Raw genomic sequence first — 20,601 nt, 5'->3', positions numbered from 1 at the left:
ACTGCGCACTGGCCAAAGTCCTTGCTGCTCCTGTTTTTGCTCCAGTCCCTGAGACTCCACTGTACGTCTCCCTACTCTCTGGATCCTCCCTGACCATCCGGATTTCTGGTCCCTTATGTTCATATATGCTGGGGAACTGCCGGCTGCCTGCTCTGCTCCTCTGCAGATCGGCCCTCAAACCTGATTCTTTTTTTTTTTTTTTTATTTAAAATTTTTTTTATTCTGTTATTTTTCAAGTACAGTTTTCTGTCTATTTCTTCCATCCCAGCCCACCCCATCCCGTCCTCCCCACCTCCCTCCCATTTCCACCCCTCCTTAGTTCTCGTCCCTGTGTCCTTCATACTTGTTCCTCATGGATTAAATTTGAATCTATACTTAACTAGAATCAATAGAAATAAGGTGTAGAAAATATCCGATAAATAGCCCCACTAATGTTTAAGTATTCTTCAGTATGAAAATAAACCTAAAGAATGAGGGTCAAGGTTCCTATAATAAAACAAAAGTAATCCTTTCCACCTCTAATCGGATAACTTGCCTTCTTATTGGCTGCCTATTGAAGATTAATTTCTTAGCAACAGGGCTTATTAATGTGACATATTACTATCTCTAAGATGCTTGAAGCTTTCCTATCCAGTCAATCCTCGAAAATCCAGAGAAATAACTGGCTAGTACTAACAACTGTCATATAATATCAGGGCTTTTTAAAATAAAAAAAAAACGTTTAAAGAGAAAATGAGAAAAAAAACTATAAAAGACTAAACAAATTTGTGGCCTATTTCTCAAAAAAAATACGTAGCAGTAATGGTGTCCTCTTACCCAACCAAATGGTTTAACCACTGCATCAACATTTTGATTTTTCCTTATAATTGGAGGAGAACACATAAATTCACATTTGACATTTTAAAACTATTTTTACTGGACAGTGGAAGCAGTATAATCTAGTCAAAAGAATATGGGCACCATCCAGAGTTGAGGACTACAATAAAATTGGGAATTTCTTTCTTTTTCCCCTTTTCTTTAATTGATGTTCGAATACAGTTGTCTCCATTTTCCCAGCACCACTTTCCCCATACCTGCCCTACCCATGCCCACCTCCCACCCTCAATCTGAACCCTCAGTGGCTCCATCCAGGGGTCCCTCATTCAAGTTAAAATCCATTTCCCTTCTTTCCCATTATTTCCCTTGCCCCTCTGGTTACTGTCATTTTGTTGTTGATTTCAATATGTCCATTAACACCTTTTAAAGTCTCATTCACAAAATGAAACTACCACAATTTAAAAATATGTGTTACTGATAGTGGGAATTCAAACATATAAAAGAACCACTAAGTTTCAAAAGAAGAATTTGTTCCTTTAAACCATGAGAGCCTTTAAATAAAATTATTCTCCTAAAACACTCAAGCACACTACAATTAACTCAAATAACCCAAGTGCCCTTCAGGAAAATCCTGACATAATAATGACAGATACAGTGGCTATTAGCCCTGTCCCCAACATCAACATGGTGTTTTACTGGGTACTGAGTGTCAGCTATTGGGAATAAACTAGAGAGCACTTACACTATTAAAAAGTCCTTAATGGTCCTATTTTAAGATTTTTTTCTTAATATGTTAGTCAATATAAAACAACTTTATGGTAATTTTTGTCTGAGCTTTTGTATTCAAGTATGGGTATCTCACCATTTGTACTAGTTCAATTATTCTAAAGCATCATCTCAAAGGATGAAGATGCCTTCTTCCATGGAAGGCAAGTGAAATATAATATAAATAAACATATAACTTGAGAGTATCATTCAGTTTTCTAGTGTGAAGTAATGCCATCTACCCAGAAAAAGTAGATACTGTATGTGTATGTACATGTGTGTATAGCAATGGGCACTCTCACACACATATCACACTGTATAATATAAAGATTAAAAATATAATATGAATTTCAAAACTATAGTCAATATTACTATAATGTTTTTCTAAAACACTGCAAACAATTTATAGGTAATTTTTTTAACCAAGGATGATAATTTATTAGCCATTATACCTCCTGTGTGCAGCCTGGTGGTTTCTGGTTCTTTCTTTCTCCTGTTGCTGTTGTTTAAATTCCAGTAATTCACTCTAGGGACAATAAAGTTTTAAAATACAGTTTTCAATTCACTTGGTTATACAGAAGACACCCAAATCAATTACATGTTTAACCTTAACAGTTGCAATATTTCATTTTTGAAACTTTTACTTAGGTACCATTTCCAAGTGAAATTATTTTCTTACATAACTAGATAAAAAAGTGGCTTAGTCAAACAATAGCTCTGAGTATAAAATTGTGAGATTAAGAAGCCAAAATACATGTTCTAGAAATTAGACCAATTAGTACAACATATACAGAGGTGAGCACAATATGAGTCAAACTTACCTGTGTCTTACAAAGTAAAAGAAATTATATTTGTTCCTTCATTAATATCACACAATATTATCTCTTGGTCATTTCTCTTTCCCAACAAATTCATTTCTTTCCCAACAAATTCATAGACACTTACAAATGAATATTGGACCCAATTCCATAGAGTAATTCCATTAGCAAAACATTCTCCTTCCTGGAGAATAATCACTCAACCTGTTTATTGACAAGTTACTCCTAATATTAGCAGAGCTTTAAACTTTCTGGATAAATACTTTGCTTCAAATAGGAGATCATGCTACTACAACTAAATCTCTAGCATCTGACATTCTGATTATGCTATTGGAAGAGGTAACTTAACTCCCAAACTCAGTTACTATGTTCACAGTATTAAAGAACTAGGTGCCAGGATTTGTCTGATACTGCCTACCTTGAGGCAGACTGAGTTTCAATTCAAAGACAAAAAAAGGCACAGGGAGCATTATCAATCTCCTAAACTAGTGCTGAGTCATAGAGATTTTCTGGCACAGAAAATACTGTCACATCTCGATAAACATATACCAACACATGTATTCTTAACCCCAAAATTTCTTGATGAAAAGTATGAAATATATTCAAGGTTTAAAATGACATTTTATTTTTAACTTTATTCAAAAGTCTTCCACCATCTTATAATTCTCAAAAATAAAAAAATTGGTTTCTTACATGGTGATATTCCAAACATATTAGTCATCAGTCCTTAAAGAACATTATTTAATTCTAATTCCTATATAGTACTAACAACAAAGAGGTAATTGGAGTTTTCTAAATAATTGAATGGTATTTGTTCAACCATTTTACATGCATTGATTAAATGCCAAATGCCAAGTCTTATGCTAGAGAGACTCACTTTTTCACAATAGCATAAAATCTTTTTTCTTTTTAATTTTTGTCACTACAATATGTGTACATAGTTTTAAAAGCCTACCAAGAAACAGTACTACTAAGGCTCACACTAAAATGACAGAAGCTGTAGTCCTCCACATGGCCTACACTTCCAATGCTGTGAGGGTACTGCAGGCGTGTGGCTACTGAAGATGTGTAGATTCATCTTCAGTTATCTTCTTAATAGCATGCATATTCTTGTATTTCTTAATTTTTTTAATTGTATTATCTTTTGACTTCCTATTATGGAGGAAGATTTATGACTCTATCACTACTTCAGTCCTAATCCCAACTTTCCCTGTCAGTACACCATCATCTTCATTCCGCATCCTTACAGCTCTTTTTGTTTTCAACTTTCAGCGTGGTAGGGGAGGGACTCTGCTTTTAGACTTCCAATTCACCCTCCTTTTTTCAACACTAGCCTTCAGAGGTACTGGGTGCCAAGTTCTTGTTTTTCCTTCTCTACTTCCAGCTTTGAAAATTTATGGAAGTCTCCTGGCCTGTTCTTTTGTTCTTACTGGCTTATGGCTTAAGGGACTGAAGATAAGCAAATGAAAAGTTTTGAAGGTTCAATGTTTAACATAAGACCTTAATATGTTAAAAAAATTGCCAGAATTTTGGTACTTGATCCTTGAAATTCTCAAAGGTAGGCAGATAAATAAAATATTATTTGATGAGTGAATGAATGACCATTATATGCTTGTTTTACAGATGATAAAGCAGAGGTTCAGAAACTCAATTTAAGTCAATTGTCAAGAGCTAAACAGCTCATGAGAAGCAAAATAAAAACTAGGGCTAAATTTCTTTGTATCTAATCTCCTGTAAGACATATGCAAAATAGGTGATTAAGACTGAGGGTAACTTGTCAATAGTTCACCATACTCAAATCATGCCTAGAACTATAAAAGTTCTAGCATAATATATCTAAGCTAAAATCTAAATACCTATACTCAAAGGATGCTAAGTATTTTCATATGCATTGACCCATTTCCCTAAGGAACAACTTGTTTAATAACATGAACTCTGAACAAACTAAATTTTTAAAAAGATTTTATTTATTTATCTTTAGAGGGGAAGAGAAAGAGAGAGGAAGAGAAACATCAATTATGGTTGCCTTTCGTGTGTCCCCTGCTGGGAACTGGGCTGCAACCCAGGCATGTGCCCTGACTGGGAATCAAACCGTGATTGTCTGGTTCACAGGCCCATACTCAATCCACTGAGCTACACCAGCCAGTGCCTGAACAAACTAAATTTTTATCAGTTCTGTTCATGAGATAAAAATTTCTAAAACTGTAAAATACATATACTATGTATACCATATATGCATATTATTACTTAGTTCTCTAAAATAAATTTTCCCAACTTTTTAAAAATAATTCATTTATTTATTTTTAGAGAGAGGGGAAGGGAGGGAGAAAGAGAGGGAGAGAAGCATTAATGTGTGGTTGCCTCTTGCACGGCTGCTTCTGGGGACCTGACCCACAACCCAGGCATGTGCCCTGACTGGGTATCAAACTGGCAATCCTTTGGTTTACAAGCTGGCAATCAATCCACTGAGCCTACAAACCAAAGGCTCTAAAATATATTTTAAGATAATTTTTTCATCCTTAGCAAAAATGATCCTGAAATTTATCTGGAAAAAATAAACATATGACCTTAGCCATTTAAAAAAGAAATGAAATGAGGGAGAGTCACCTTCAACAACTATTAAAACATGTTATAAATCTACAGTAATTAAAAAAATTTGATTAAGTCCAGGAATAGACCTAATCCATAGAAATGTAGCTTATGTTTGCTGTTATGCTAAACCCATACAAGAAAGGTGGTTTAGTGAATGATAATTAGCTAGCCAACTATTTTGAGAAAAATTAAAACTAAATCCTTCATTTTTTACATGACAATAAATGATACAGAGGTCTAAGGTTTGAATATAAAAGATGGAACAATAGAGGTTTCAAAGGAGGATGGGTAAATTTATTTATAAACTTGGAGCAAGAAACCTCCAAAAGACATAAAGAAAAATACTGATACATTTAGATAAATTAAAATGTAAAGCTTCCCCTGGGAAAAAATACCATACAAACTGAAAACAATTAAATGTTTATGACATACATAGGCTGATTCTATTATTCTTTTGTTCATTCATTCTATAATATCTGAATGCTTATTATGAGTCAGGCTTGGATCTATGTGATGGAGATAAGAGTGATGAACAAGATAGATGAGTTTATATTCTAAAATAAAGAAAACAATAAACAAATGAGAAAATAGCCAATGGTAGTTCTTTGCCAAGGATTAAACAGATTGACATGAGGATCAACAGCTCAGTTACTATTTTAGATAGAAGTTTGAGGAAGGCCTGAGGAGGTAACTAAAGACCTCATATAAGCAAATAATGAAAAAACTACCATCAGAAAAAAGGCCAAAGAATAGAAAGAAGCAGTTCACAGATAAATTACAAATTGCCTATTAATTTAATTGGTCACCATCTTCACACATAATCAAAAATATATATAGAAATAGGATAAAATTTTTCTCCTATCTTATTGACAAAAAGTAGAAAAGTCCATTAATCAGGTATATTCGGGCACCTTGGGGGAATGTCTAAGTTAGTGAAAAGTAATTTAGTTTTTGGAAGACAATATAGCAATAACATGAACATGCAAAATGTACACATCCTTTGCGGAAGTGTTTAAAGATGTCTGCATAAGGATAGTCACATTAGTATTACTGAAGCAATAAAAGTTCAAGAGAGAATTGATTCTTGACTTCTGGTCAAGATGGTGGCCTAGGTAAAAACAGATCACCTCCTTGCACAAGCACATGAAAATTACAACTAAAATATAGAACAACTGTCACTCAGAACCATCAGAAATTGAGTTGAATGGAAGTCTGACAACTACGTAATTAAAGAAACCACATCCAGCCAGACTGATTGAATGGGTAGAGACATAGAACAAGCTGGTCCCATACCCACGTGTGGTGTATAAAAAATCAGAAGGGAATATCTTGGGATAGAGGAGTCCCAGCCCCATACCAGGGCCCCCAACCCAGAGTTCCAGTGCCAGAAAGATAAGTCCCCATAACTTTTGGCTGCAAAAACCAGTGTGGATTGAGTCAGTAGATGAAACATCTGGAGTCTCAAGCAGTTCCTCTTAAAGAACACACACATGGACTTAGACTCACTCCCTCTGAACTATAGCACCCAGGTAGCAACTTGAAAGGCACTATTAGTATGCAGGGGGAAACTGAAGTGTCAGGCATTGAGGCAAGAGCTGCAGGACAGAGCAGGCAGAGGGCATTGTCCCTTTTCTGAGCCCTACTCCACAGATCCACAGAGCTAGCAGGCTGGCTAACACTGTTTGTCCCACCCTGGAGATCCCCAGAGACTCCATTCCACCCAACTTATGGGCCCGTGCAATCTGCTTTTCCATATAAATGGCTGGTATTGGCTCATGCTTCAGAGATTCCTAAATCCTATCAAACATACAACAGCCAGCCTCAGTGAGCCCTCGCCTTGCTAAGTGGCTGCAGGGTAGGCACTCTCAGCAACCAGCCTAGATTCACATCTTGGCTTCTCCTGGGTATCTCCAAGCCCAGCACAAGTAGCAGCCATCTCAGATTTCTTGATAGCTCAGAAAGGGTGGCCCCAGGCAAAACATAGGTAGGGGCTGAACTTGGCCTGTACTACCTGAGAAACCCCAGAGCCTGTGTACCCAGTGGACAGATACAGACCATGTCAGAGCACCAGCACCCTGCCCCTGCACAGTTGAACTTCCACAGAGTGTGGAGGCTGGTGGCCAGTGGTCACAGCCAGTCCTTGCAGCTGACTGGCTTGGGTAAAACTCTCCCATTGACCTGCCAACAGCAACCAAAACTCAACTACAAGAGGAATGTATACTCAGCCCATATGAAGGGTATACCTCAAGTACCCAGCTTGAGTGATGGGGGAAGCTGTGCCACTGGACCCTACAGGACATCTACTATTTAGGCCATGCTACCAAGACAGGGAGTCATAGCAGCTTTACCTAATACATAGAAACAAATACAGGAAGGTTGCCAAAATAAGTGGACAAAGAAACATGGCCCAAATGATAGAACAGATCAAACCTCCAGAAAAAGAGCTAAACAAAATGGAGGTAGAACAATCTATCAAATGCAGAGTTCAAAACACTGGCTATGAGGATCCTCAAGGAACTTAGTAATGACCTCAACAGCAGAAAAAAGATCCAGAGAAAAATTAAGGATACACTAATTTAAAAAAAAGAACAATTTATAAAGAAAAAACATTAGAGTGGATGAAGCCTAAAATCAAATTAATGATTTGAAACATAAGAAATAAAGAAACAACCAGAAAATCAGAGCAACAAGAAGAAAAATCAATCCCAAAAAATGAGGATAGTGCAAGCAACCTCTAGGACAACTAGTAGTCCAACATTCGTATCATAGTGGTGCCATAATGTATCATAACGGAGAGGAGAAAGAGCAAAAGCAAGAAATTGGAAATCTATTTGAAAAAATGATGAAACAAAACTTCCCTAATTTGGTGAAGGAAATGGACATGCAAGTCCAAGAAGCACAGACAGTCCCAAACAAAATGAATGCAAAGAGGCCCACTCTAAGACACATTACAATTAAAATGCCAAAGGTTACGAGTAAAGCAGAATCTTAAAAGCAGCAAGAGAAAAGAAGTTAGTTATCTACAGGAGAATTCCCATAAGACTGTCAGTTGATTTCTCGAAAGAAACTTTGCAGGCTAGAAGGGATTGGCAAGAAATATTCAAAGACATGAAAAGCAAGGACCTACAGCCAAGATTGCTCTACCCAGAAAAGCTGTGATTCAGAATTGAAGGGCAAATAAAGAGCTTCCAAGATGTGAAAAAAATAAAAGAGTACATCATAACGAAACCATTATTATATGAAATGTTAAAGAGACTTACTTAAGAAAAAGAAAAAAAATCAAAACTATGAACACTAAAATGGCAATGGATACATATGAACAATTGAATCAAACTAAAAAACAAACCAAGCAAACAAAAATGGAGAAAGAATCATGGATATGGAGAGCATTTTAATGGTTGCCAGATGGGAGAGTAGGTGTGGGGAATGGGTGAAGAGGTGAGGGGATTAAGAAGTACAAATAGGTATTTAGAGAATAGCCATGGGGATGTAAAGTACAGTATAGGAAATGGAGAAGCCAAAGAACTTATACCCATGACCCATGGACATGAACACTGGTGTAGAGACTGCCTGAGGGACTGGGGGGTGCTGGGTGGAGCGGGGCAAAGTGGAAAAAATTGGGACAACTGTAATAGCCTAAACAATAAAATATAATAAAAACAAGTAAATAAAAAAGTTTAAGAGAAAATCATAATGCTCATTAAAAAGGAACTGGCAAAATAATAGATCATCTACACCACATGTGGCAAACACAAGGCCATGGGCCGAATCTGGCCCTCCACCTTGTTTCATCAGGCCTGGCACCTTGTTTCTACTGGGCAGCAGTGCCAAGCTCTTGCTTAACTGTTAAGGAGCAGTTACATTTATGCAGTCCTAAAATTACATTCAGCCCTTTGAAGGCAACCAAGAGGCTGATGTGCCCCGGTGAAAATGAGTTTGACACCCCTGATCTACACAATGGAATACTTTGCAACAGTTACAAAAAATAAGGTAGATGGAGGAGAGGGGAGACAGCAATGCCTCTCTTAATTAAATGATAACATAGATCTGAGCAGCTTTGGAATGGCTCTGTGTAAATAGAAAAGATACACATAAATCCATTCTAAGTTTTATATGTTGGTGTATATCATATTTAAAACATTTTTTTATGGGAAAGCACACACTAAAATGTTAATTGGAATTATCACTGGAGAGAGAAACATGGAGGGTGGATGGGCGGGGTAGGAAGTTTGAACATCATATCTTGTTTTAGAGTTTTAACTTTGAACCGTATGAATATAGTATTTCCTCATACCAGCAACAAATGTTTATCTGTGTGGGACACCATTTCTGTTTCTTTACTCTTTCCTTTGTTTAAAAATCCCAATAAATATTGTTTCTAATACTTGAAGGTGTAAAAGAGCAGAACACTACATTATGATACCAACGACTTTTAAAGAGAAAGAAAAGAGGACAGAAGAGAGAAACATGCAGCATCCTCTGACAGAGGCTGAGGGGAGAGGAGAAAACCCAGAGCAGGAGAAAAACAGGGATGGGCTCACCATGTAAGAACACTGCTCTGTACTGCAGAAGAAGGGACTCTGGCTTTGCTGCACTCAGGATTATTATTTTACCACTCACAAGGCATATTTACTAGGGACAGACTGACTTTCCTTTGGTACCATGAAGAATAATTTCAGGTAATAAATTTGTTCTGCTGAATTGAAAGCCACTACTGATGCATCCATGTGCCTTGTGAGCAACTTTTTGGTTCATTTACTGGGTCTCACACAGAATTGCACTGCCTAGTTGGACAGATACAAAATAAATTGTTTCTGTTCCAAGGACTGATCTTTGGACATTAAGAAAATCAAAATACTCTAAGCAGGAGGGACATGATGTACAACACATGATGTCTCAGGACATGATATACTGAGACACTGTCAAGTCCTTTCCCACTCAACACATATTTGTTGAGCACCAATCATTTTTCAGATACCTGGATTCATTCTAAAGGTACAGATGCAAATAGATGCTTCAGATTAAATTTACAGTTTAGTGAGGGAGAGAGACCCAGAAACAACCACAATACAAAGCAGAAAGAAATAAATGCACTGATGCATACAATTTCGAGCAACATGACCTGGGAGTATGAAGGAAGGGAGACAGAAAAGAGAAACAAGGACCAATTGTTTCTGGGTGCTGTTTGATCATTTAAGTGTGTCCATAAAGCCTCCCAGAAGAAAGAGAGTGTCTTTTCACTGCTCTTCACAACTCCCTGCATTCAGACAGAGCTCCATTCCAAGAGTATACCATCTTGGAGATGCCAAAACAGAACTTCCTGTAAATACTGGCTGAGTGATATATGGTAAATAAGAACAATACTGTAAATGCCACTGCCAGTGTGCACCCTGCTGGGGCTCTCCTGTCAGAGGAAAGGTTGCTCTGCTGGGGCACTTCAGGTGAGTACTGAGAGTCAGTTCTGGGGGGCCCAGCTAACAGCAAGAAGTAACAGGGTCATCGCCATCTCTTGCTAGAAGTTGTAGAAATTGCTTCTATGCTCCCATTTACCCAAAGGTTAAATATTGAATTGGCCAGAAAGGGCATTTGGCTTTTTTTTCTGTAAGATGGCTCTACTAGTACTTAGTTATCTTAACTTCATTCAAAACAATTTTGTTACATTATATTGTGACAGCTGTCATATCAGTGTGCATTTAAAATTTATCAAAATTGGTGAATTTTTGTGTAGCCATTTTAATATTGAATATGGAAGAAAACACGCAACATTTTGGGTCTTTCATGCTTTACTATGTCAAAAAGGGTAGAAACACAGCTGTAACACAAAAAGATTTGTTCAGTGTATGGAGAAAGTGCTGTGACTGATCAAATGTGTCAAAAGTGGTTTGTGAAGTTTCATGCTGGACATTTATTGCTGGATGATTCTCCGTGGTCAGGCAGACCATTTGAAGGTGATAGTGATCAAATCGAGACATTAATTGAGAATAGTCAATGTTACACCAAGCAGGAGAGAGCTGATGATACTCAAAATATCCACATCAAGTGTTGAAAATCATATGTACCAGCTTGATTATGTTAATCGCTTTTATGTTTGGGTTTCACATAAGCAAAAAAAAAAAAACCCTTCTCAACTGTATTACTGCATGTGATTCTCTACTCAAACATAATTAAAATGTTCTGTTTTTAAAACAAATTATGATGGACAATATAAAGTGGATACTTTACAATAATGTATAACAGAAGAAATAGTGGGGCAAGTGAAATCAACCACCAACAGCCACACCAAAGGATGGTCTTCATCTAAAGAAGGTGATATTATGTATATGGTGGAATTGGAAAGGAGTCTTCTATTATGAGGTTCTTCCCCCAAACTGAACAATTAATTCCAACAATGACTCCCAATTACACCAACTAAAAGAAGCACAAGACAAAAAGTATCTAGAATTAGTCAACAGAAAAATGCCTCATCTTCCATCGGGAAAACACAAGACTGCATGTTTCTTTGATGACCAAATCAAAACTGTTAGAGTTTGGATGGGAAGTTTTGATTCTTCTACCACATTCACCAGACATTGAGGATTCAGATTTCCATTTAATTTAGCCTTTACAAAATGCTCTTAACAGAAAAAATTTCAAACCCTGGAAGACTGCAAAAGGCACCTGGAACAGTTCTTTGCTCAAAAAGATAAAAAGTTTTGGGAATATGGAATTATAAAGTTGCCTGAAATGTGGCAGAAGGTAGTGGAACAAAATGGTGAACACATTGTTCAGTAAAGTTAGTAGTGAGAATGAAAAATGTCTTTCATTTTTACTTTAAAGCTAAACAAGCTTTTCAGCCAACCCAATACAACAGACAGGTGTGTGCAAGGCTGGACGCTGGAGAAATCAGATGAATCTAGAGTGAAAAGCATGCTCCATAGCAAAGCTGTTGCGTAATAATCAAAGATTAGGATATGGTCATTTAGAGATTATGTCTGAAATCCACTGACGTGTGTTCTCATGGTTCAGCTTAACTGCACTGTGTAAGCATTAAAGTGTCATCACCCAGGAAGATCAAACTTCTTCCAGGAGAGGATGTCCTCTTAACTCAACAAAGGAAAAAGGACAGTGGAAACAGAGAGTTAAAGAACTCCTTCCTTTGAAATTTTTTTAAATACAGGAGAGTTCTGAGGGGAGAGGAGACAGTTTAGAGAAGTGCAGGTTCTGCTGATCACCACGGTAATAATGCCTTGCCCAGTAGAACAAAGATTGCCTTGGCTATGAGACAAAAAGTGAAAACTACATCCCCTCCAAAACTGAGAAGACCAACCAATTAAAGGAAGTAAATACTAATGGGAAGAGTAGGGGAGTAAAAAATAGCATTAATAATGTATACTCCCTCTTATTACTGTTAGTTCTGTCATTGTAATATAAAAGGGAGTTCCAGTTACAAAAATCATTGAATCACACAGCTCTATATGAGGCCTGTCCAGAAGATATATCTGGTCACATGTATGAGAAAATAGAGATATTTACTGAAGAAGATACAAGATTCAAGCAACACTGTACACAGGTCAATGATGTCTCAGTCCCCTTCAAAGTAGGCACCTTGGGACCTTACACAGTTCTCTCAATTGTCATCAGCTATACTGTCGTATTTTCCTGAATCTCATCAACAGTCTGAAATCTCTTCCCTTTCAAAGGTGATTTTAGTTTGGGGAAAAGCCAAAAGTCACAGGATGCCAAATCTGGTCTGTTGGGGGGCTCAGTCATCTGGCTGATCTGGTGTTTCACCAAAAAACCTCTGCATGAGAAATGATGCATGAGTGGGTGCATTGTTGTGATGAAGCTGCCAATCACCAGTTGACCATAGGCTGCAGCTTTCTGAATCATCCAAAAAGTTTCCTTGGAGGAATGTTCAAGCTTAACACAAAATTTGATGCAAATTTGTTGCTCTACATGCTCAGTCCTTTGAATGCAATGGCCACACAGTACATATGCTCATTTAATGGCATCTACCACCCCATTGATTAATACAGTGAAGTTGTCATTGTTCACATGTGTACATTCCAGTCCATGCTTCCTTGGCTGCCAGGTTACATCTATGATGCACAATCCATTCTTGTTATATTAACAATGGCTGGACATTTTCTGGATATAACCTGATGAGATTCAAGAAAATACAATGGGGCAGTTGATGGCAAATGGGAGAACTGTGTGAAGGGCTAAAGTGCCTGCTTTGAAGGGGACTGAGGCATCATTGTCATATGTACAATGTTTCTTGTATCTTCTTCAATAAATATCCCTATTTTTCATAGTACATTGTTGGATGCTCTCTGAACAGACTTCATATTTCCTATCAACTTTCTTCTTTAAAAAAATTCTTCTTCAAATAATTTTCAAAATTATTCATTGTGGAAAATATATAAAGTACAGGAACTATAGCGGAAAATATAATAGCTACTCATTAAAAACTCCTATCCAAAGATAAACTAACATGTCAATATATTTCCTTTATTCCTTAATACACATAGATTATAGCTTTATATCATCATTTCAGGTCACATTTACAGACCTACCACATGCCAGGAATTAGGATAAACCTTCCACATGCTTTCTATCATGTAATTCTAGAAGTGATGTCATAAGGTAAATAACATCCCTATCAGACATAACAGATGAGGCTTGGAGAGAAGTAACTTTTGCACAAAGCACAATAAGAAGAGATAGATTTCCAAACTCCCTCAGACTATTCTATAATTTTTTTCATTTTCATACAGGTGAGCACATTCCCATGTCTTTAAAACGTGGCAGTTAATTGCTGTACAATATTTCAAATGTCAAAATCTTCAAATCTTCTATTGCTGATGAAATGGCTTCAAACTTTCCATTAATATCAGTTTAGAAATAAACCACCTTGTTCATACATCTTGTGTGTATCCCTCATTATTTCCTCAGAATAAACATATACCACTAAAATCTAATACTTTCCCTTACAGGAAACTCTTCAGAATTTGATGTTGTTGAAGAGCCCTTCAGTTCACTTCTCACCAGCAGAAGTACAAGGGATTTTGAAGTATATTTTAATAGTTAATCATGTTAAGTTCTCCTTGCCCCAGCAAACATACAAATTATTTTTCATATTTTTCAAAAGCCTCTTGTTTAATCTCATGATTATTTTCCCAGCTGAAATGTAGAAAGTTTTTCAAGCTGCCTCCAATTTCATTGAAAATTTTATTGGATTTGCATTAAATCATAAATTAATTTGGATGAAACTGCAGTTGTTACAATATTGAATTTTACAACTCAGGTGCATCATCATCTCCATTCAAACTGACAGTCATGGATTATAGCAAACTTTAGGTTTTTTTTAATTGAGCGATTTCTTACATAATTGCTTTTCAATGAGATATTTTTATTCCATTATATTTTCTAATTAATTTTTGCTGATGTATGAGAAAGCTGTTAAGATATAGATGTATATATGTGTATATATATGTGTGTGTGTATATATATATATATATATATATATATATATATATATATTTTACAACCAACTCTTGCTTACTTAACTTCATTTGTCTAGTCATTTTTCAGTTGATTCTGTTGGAAGGTAGAGGCAAACTGTTCTCATCCATAGATAACTTTACTGTACTTATTTTTAGTAACTAGAAAAGTTGCTTTCTAACTTTTGTCTTTTCAAGTTGGCTAAAACAATTCCTAAACCTTGTTCATTTTATATTAAGAGATTCTTTTTAACTGAAAAGAGAGTTTATCAAATAATTTTGAGAGGAACTAGGTTAGAATTTTCCACACAGTATGGGTTGGTGATTGGGGTTGCACATGACCTTATATTTTCACTGCTCTTGTTTATTACCACTGAGTATAATGTTGGTTATTCATTTGAAAGACTACCTATATGCTAAGAGAACAATTTATTTCTAATTCATTTTTTTAATTGATAGGAGAGGTTAAAATTTATCAATAACTTTTTTTACAGATAAAAAGCTAGTCAAATTTTTATTTCTCTCATGACCTATCTTATTGCAGTTATAAAATATAAAAAGTTAAATAGTTAGTGGCCTTTGTCAGGTAGCTTAGTTGATTAGAGCATCATCCCAATACACCAAGGTTGCAGGTTCAATCACTGGTCAGGGCACATACAAGAATTAACCAATGAATGTATAAATAAGTGGAAGAACAAAAACTGATATTTCTCTCTCTCAAATCAATTTTAAAAGTTATATAATGATCTTTGCATTCCTAGAATAAACCTGCCTTTGCCATGATAAGTTATTTAAGAGAATAATGCCATTTCTAGAAGAAAATTAGAATTTTCTTCTAGAGGTTAATCTCTATAAGTTACTGTGTACATTTGTGTGCTCTATCAGGCTGTGATATTATACAGATGGTAGTTAAATAACATTAATTCTAAATTATTTCATCTTTTTCCTCACTATAAAATAATTTATAAAGCAAAGAAAAAAATTTGTTTCTCATAAATTCCAAAGAACATGACCATAAAATGACTCAGCTTGTTAGGGGGAAGTAATTCTCACAAAACTTTAGAAATCACTTGTATTTTATTTGACTTTATATATTTTTATCATTTAAGCTATTTTAGAGTTTTATATTTTCTTATAAAATTATTCACTTAGTACATATATTCAATTTATTGGTGCAGTATATTATATATAGTAATATAAAATTAAATCTTTCCAAATCTATGGTTTCAGTTCATAGATTTGAATTTCTAATGTTGTGTATTTGCATTTTTACTCACTTTTTATTGATTAGAATTGCCAGTAACTTCTTCATTTTGTTGACCTTATCAAAGAACAATCTGTTGTGTTTTTATAACAGCTATTTCTTGAAGTTTTATTATTAATTTCTGTTTTTATCTTAATTACTTTCTTCAGTAACTGTTTATTGTTCCTGTTCTAAATTCTTGGACTGGATATTTAATTCATCATTTTTTAATATGGATTGGATTTAAAGTTATGATCTTTCTGAGTATAATGTCTCAGAATACAGCTTTGCATGCATTCTTCATTAGGTGCTCTCAGAACAAGTTTTATATACTCTATAATGATTTTCTATGTCACCCAATAATTTAATCATTTTAAAAATATTTTTTGGTTTATTTTTACTTTCCAAAGGACTATACAAAATCAAAATCATGCAAAAATCAGTAGTGCAATCAGTCTATAAGAATTTTTTCTTAAACTCCTAAAAGGTAGAAAGGAGACAGGATAAATTATACACAGAAACAAATACATGGGATAAGCTAGCACTGAGCTAGCAGTGCTTCCAATTGAGCTCCAACAGGGAATACTGAAGTGGCCATTAGATGATCATATAGAGGTCCGCATTGAAAGCAGTTTGGCAGTGGGCTCTCTCCCCTCCACAGTACACACTAGAGAGCATCGATGTGGTCCACAGGGTAAACAGTGAATGGGGTTGGGTGTCTGGGCTCAGAGAAACAGGACAATGTCCCAGGGATCTAGTGACTATAGGAAAACAAGAGGCTACCACATATAAAAGACAAGCTCTTGCATATCTCACTTAGCAGAACACCCAAAGAAATATGATGTGATAACCATGAATCACCAAACATCTGACAAATACAACTATTGGAGATAAAACTTAAAATGAAAATGAAAAAAATACTGTTGAAATAGCAAATAGAAATTTTAATGTCTGTATAATTATTTACCATAAAGAAGAAATTGGGAAAAATATTGCACTTATAAAGCAGAACACTGCTGTGAAAAAATAAATCAGCAATCATGGTAAATAAACAAATTCGATACATTTGCCAAGTAAGCAGAATAAAAACCTATGAAATAATTTAGGAAGCATGGCGATCTAGCTACAGGTTTCTCTCAGAATACAATGAAAAGGGCCAAGGAGGCAAATTTTAAAAAATGGAGAACAGATGTAGAATTTCCAAAATCTATTTGATACTTATCCCAGAAATGGAAAACCTAGACAACACATATTTAGAAAAAAAATGTAAAAATAAAATAGGAATTTCCTAGAACTGAAGACATGTATTTTGAGATTAAATGGGTTAAGCAAATATCTTACAAGATTAAAACAAAAATACAGAAATTCCTTATCACAGGGAGCAGATAAGAGAGAAAATAGAAAAAGAAAATAACAGAACAGAAAATTCAAGGAATCAAGAAAATAAAGAACATTTAAGGGGAAAAAAGGGGAGGGATTTGGAGGAACAAGTATGAAGGACACAAGGACAAGAACTAAGGGGGGTGGAAATGGGAAGGATGGGCTGGGATGGGAGAAATAGACAGAAAACTGTACTTGAAAATAATTTTTAAAAATAAAAGCAGTGTGTGGGAAAAAATAAAATAAATAACAGAAAACAATTAAAAAGTAAATTCTGTAGCAAGGATATGTGCAAATATATCATAATAAATGAGACTATATTAAATTTATCTATTAAAAGAGATTATAAAACAGGGTTAAAAATCAGCCATTCTTGTCATTAGAAATCTAATTTAAGCCAGTGACACAGAGAGGTTAAAATTAAGTGATGGAAAAAAATTGTCACATACATTCTAACAAAATAACTGGCAGAGAAAGGACTTGAATCCAACAAAATAGAAAGATAAAAAGAAATCTAGCTGAAAATCTTTAAGTGGAAAGAGTAATATACTTCATGTTGACCAAATTCGATACTGAAAGGGCAGAATTCCCATAAATCTCATTGGTTGGAACTGCTTCCCACATCATGGCAGAACCAATCGTAGTCAAGAGGAATGGAATTTTTATGAAAGGTTAAACCAGTTGGGACAGGATCCCTGGGACTGGAGTGGTGTCTGTCTTCTCTGAAACACAGGCCATGCTAAGTAGGATGGATGCCTGAAGAAAAAATTAGAGTTTTGGGAGAGAAGTAGGCAATCAGTAATATTTTATACACTACACCGAAGCTATTACAACACAACGCTATTATGTCTTTTGCAGTATTACCACACAGTGATTAACTGCTATAAAATAAAAAGTGCAATGTTTTATTTTATCTCATTTTAATTATCTATCTCCTCCATCATTAAAAAGTAAACTTCAGGAGGATGGGAAACTTGTCTCTACTGTTCTCTGTCTTTTTAAAAAAATAGAAATAGGATACCTTTAAAATTTTTTTTATCTATTTATTTTTAGAGAGAGGGGAAGAGAAAGAAAGGGAGAGGGAGAGAAACATCAGTGTGTGTTTGCCTCTCATGTGTTCTCCACTGGGGACCTGGCCTGTAACCCAGGCATGTAGCTTGACTGGGAATCGAACCAGTGACCCTTTGGTTCCCAGATCTGTGATCAATTCACTGAGGTATGCCAGCCATGGCTCTTTTTTTTAATTAAATTTATTTGATTGTCATTGATAAATAAGATTATACAGGTTTCAGGTGCACATTTTTATGGTACATGATCTGTATATTGCATTTTATGCCTGCCACCCAAAGTCATCTTCTGTTACTATATATTTGACTCCTGTTACTCTACCCCTTTCTTCTGGTAACCACCATACTGTTGTCTGTGTCTATGAATTTTTGTTTTTATTGTTTGTTCATTTGTTGCTTTCAGTTTTATATACCACACATGTGAAATTATATTGTTCTTTACTTTTTTTGTCTGACTTATTTTGCTTAACATGATATTCTCAAGGTCCATCCATGTTGTCACAATGGCAGTATTTCATCTTTTCTCATGGCTGAATGGTATTCCATTGTATATATGTACCACACCTTTTTTATCCAATCAGCTACCAAAGGACACCAGTTGTTTCCATGTCTTGGCCACTATAAATAATGCTGCAATAAACACAGGGGTGCATATATCTTTGCAAATACATGTTTTCAATTTGGGGGGAGGGTAGATACCCAAAAGAGAGGCTTCTGGGTTATATGGTAACTCTATTCTTAATTTTTAAAGGAACCTCCATTCTGTTTTCCATAGTAGCTGCACCAGTTTACCTTCCTATCAGCAGTGAATGATGGCTCCTTTTTCTTCACAACCTGCCCAACACTTGTTACTACTTGTTTTATGGATAATAGCCATTCTAACAGGTGTGATGTGTTATCTCATTGTAGTTTTGATTTGCAGTTCCCTGATAGCTAGTGCAGTTGAGCATGTTTTCATATATCTGTTGGCCATTTGTATGTCTTCTTGGAAGCAGTGTCTGTTCAGGTCCTCTGTCAATTTAATTGGTTTGTTGTTTGTTTGGTGTTGAGTTGTATGAGTTATTCATATACAGGGTTGGGCAAAAGTAGACGTATATTTGTGTGAGTATGTGAAACAGAGTATATTCTTGTATTATTATTTACTATAGCATTATTTTCCATACAAGCAACTGTAAATCTATTTGTGCCCCCTCCTATATTTTGGAGAACAACCCCTTGTCAGAGCTGTTGTTTGCAAATAGCATCTCCCATTCAGTAGGTTGCATTTATATTTTGCTGGTGTTCTCCTTTGCTGTGCAAAAGCTTTTTAGTTCAATATAGTTGCTTTCATTTATTTTTGCCTTTACTATCCTTGCCTTTAAGGTCAAATTCATAAAATCTTCTCTAAGACCAAGGCCCATAATTATGTCTTCTTCTATGTAATTTATTGTTTCAGGTCATATATTTATGTCTTTGATTCATTTTGATTTAATTTTTGCATATGGGAACTATCCTGATCTTAATTGAAGCCCTAGCATCTTGCACAAGACTCAGCACATTATAGGAGCTCACAACATATTTGTTGATAGGATGAATTAATGGATGGATAGATGAATGAATACAAAAATAGATTATTCTCAGAAAATTGAACCAAAATAATGCAGTAAAAAGGCCAGAAAAGGAAAGTTTTAAAGTGGTGTTGTTAAATTACAGGGAGACAGGGATTCCAAAATGATCACTAAACTGAATGTTCAGAAGGGATTTTGCCTTCAGTGAGTTGTTTCAGTAAGAGCATTTGGGAATGTAAAAAAATTAAGAATGATGTATGTAGTAAAGATATGATTAAAAAGCTTCTGCACAGCTAAAAAACCACTATCAGAATGAAAAGGAAACCAACCATATGGGAGAACATATTTGCCAATGATACATTGGACAAAGATTTGATCTTCAAAATATATAAAGAACTCATCTGATTCAACACCAGAAAGACAAACAATTCAATTAAAAAATGGGCAAAGGACCTGAATAAACACTTCTCCAAGGAGAACATACAGAGGGCATATGAAAGGATGCTCAACATCACTGGCCATCAGAGAAGTAGAATGAGATAGCACCTCACACTGGTCAGAATGGCCATGGCCATCATAAATCAAGAAACAAGTGCTGGTAAGGATGTAGAGAAAAGGGAACCCTAGTGCACTGTTGTTGGGAATGTTACACTGGTGCAGCCACTGTGGAAAATAATACAGAATTTCCTCAAACAACAAAAAATGCAACTATGTTTTTATCCAGCGATTCCACTGCTGGGAATATACCCTAAGAATATCAAATCAGCAATTCAAAAGAACTTATGCACCCCAATTTTCATAGCAGTGGTACTTACAATAGTCAAGTGCTAGAAACAGCCTAAGTGCCCATTAGTAGATGAGTGGATCAGACAACTGTGCTACACACAGTGG

General features: G+C 35.6%; 1 protein-coding gene across 5 annotated transcripts in view; it reads right to left on the bottom strand.

The window, feature by feature from the left end:
• Positions 1 to 20,601, bottom strand: part of EPSTI1 (epithelial stromal interaction 1) — a 132,848-nt gene that overhangs the window by 17,067 nt on the left and 95,180 nt on the right. For all 5 annotated transcript variants that reach the window (XM_053665445.1, XM_053665447.1, XM_053665446.1 and 2 more), the window contains one exon: positions 2,034 to 2,107. In XM_053665445.1, the coding sequence (XP_053521420.1) occupies positions 2,034 to 2,107 (74 nt within the window). The remainder of the gene's footprint in view (positions 1 to 2,033; positions 2,108 to 20,601) is intronic.

This window comes from Artibeus jamaicensis, unplaced genomic scaffold (genome assembly GCF_021234435.1).
Source record: "Artibeus jamaicensis isolate MK-2021 breed Jamaican fruit bat unplaced genomic scaffold, CSHL_Jam_final contig_414, whole genome shotgun sequence".
In the NCBI taxonomy this organism is placed as follows: Eukaryota; Metazoa; Chordata; class Mammalia; order Chiroptera; family Phyllostomidae; genus Artibeus; species Artibeus jamaicensis.
The sequence above is the reverse complement of the archived record's forward strand: the minus strand, read 5'-3'. Positions and strand labels throughout refer to the sequence as shown.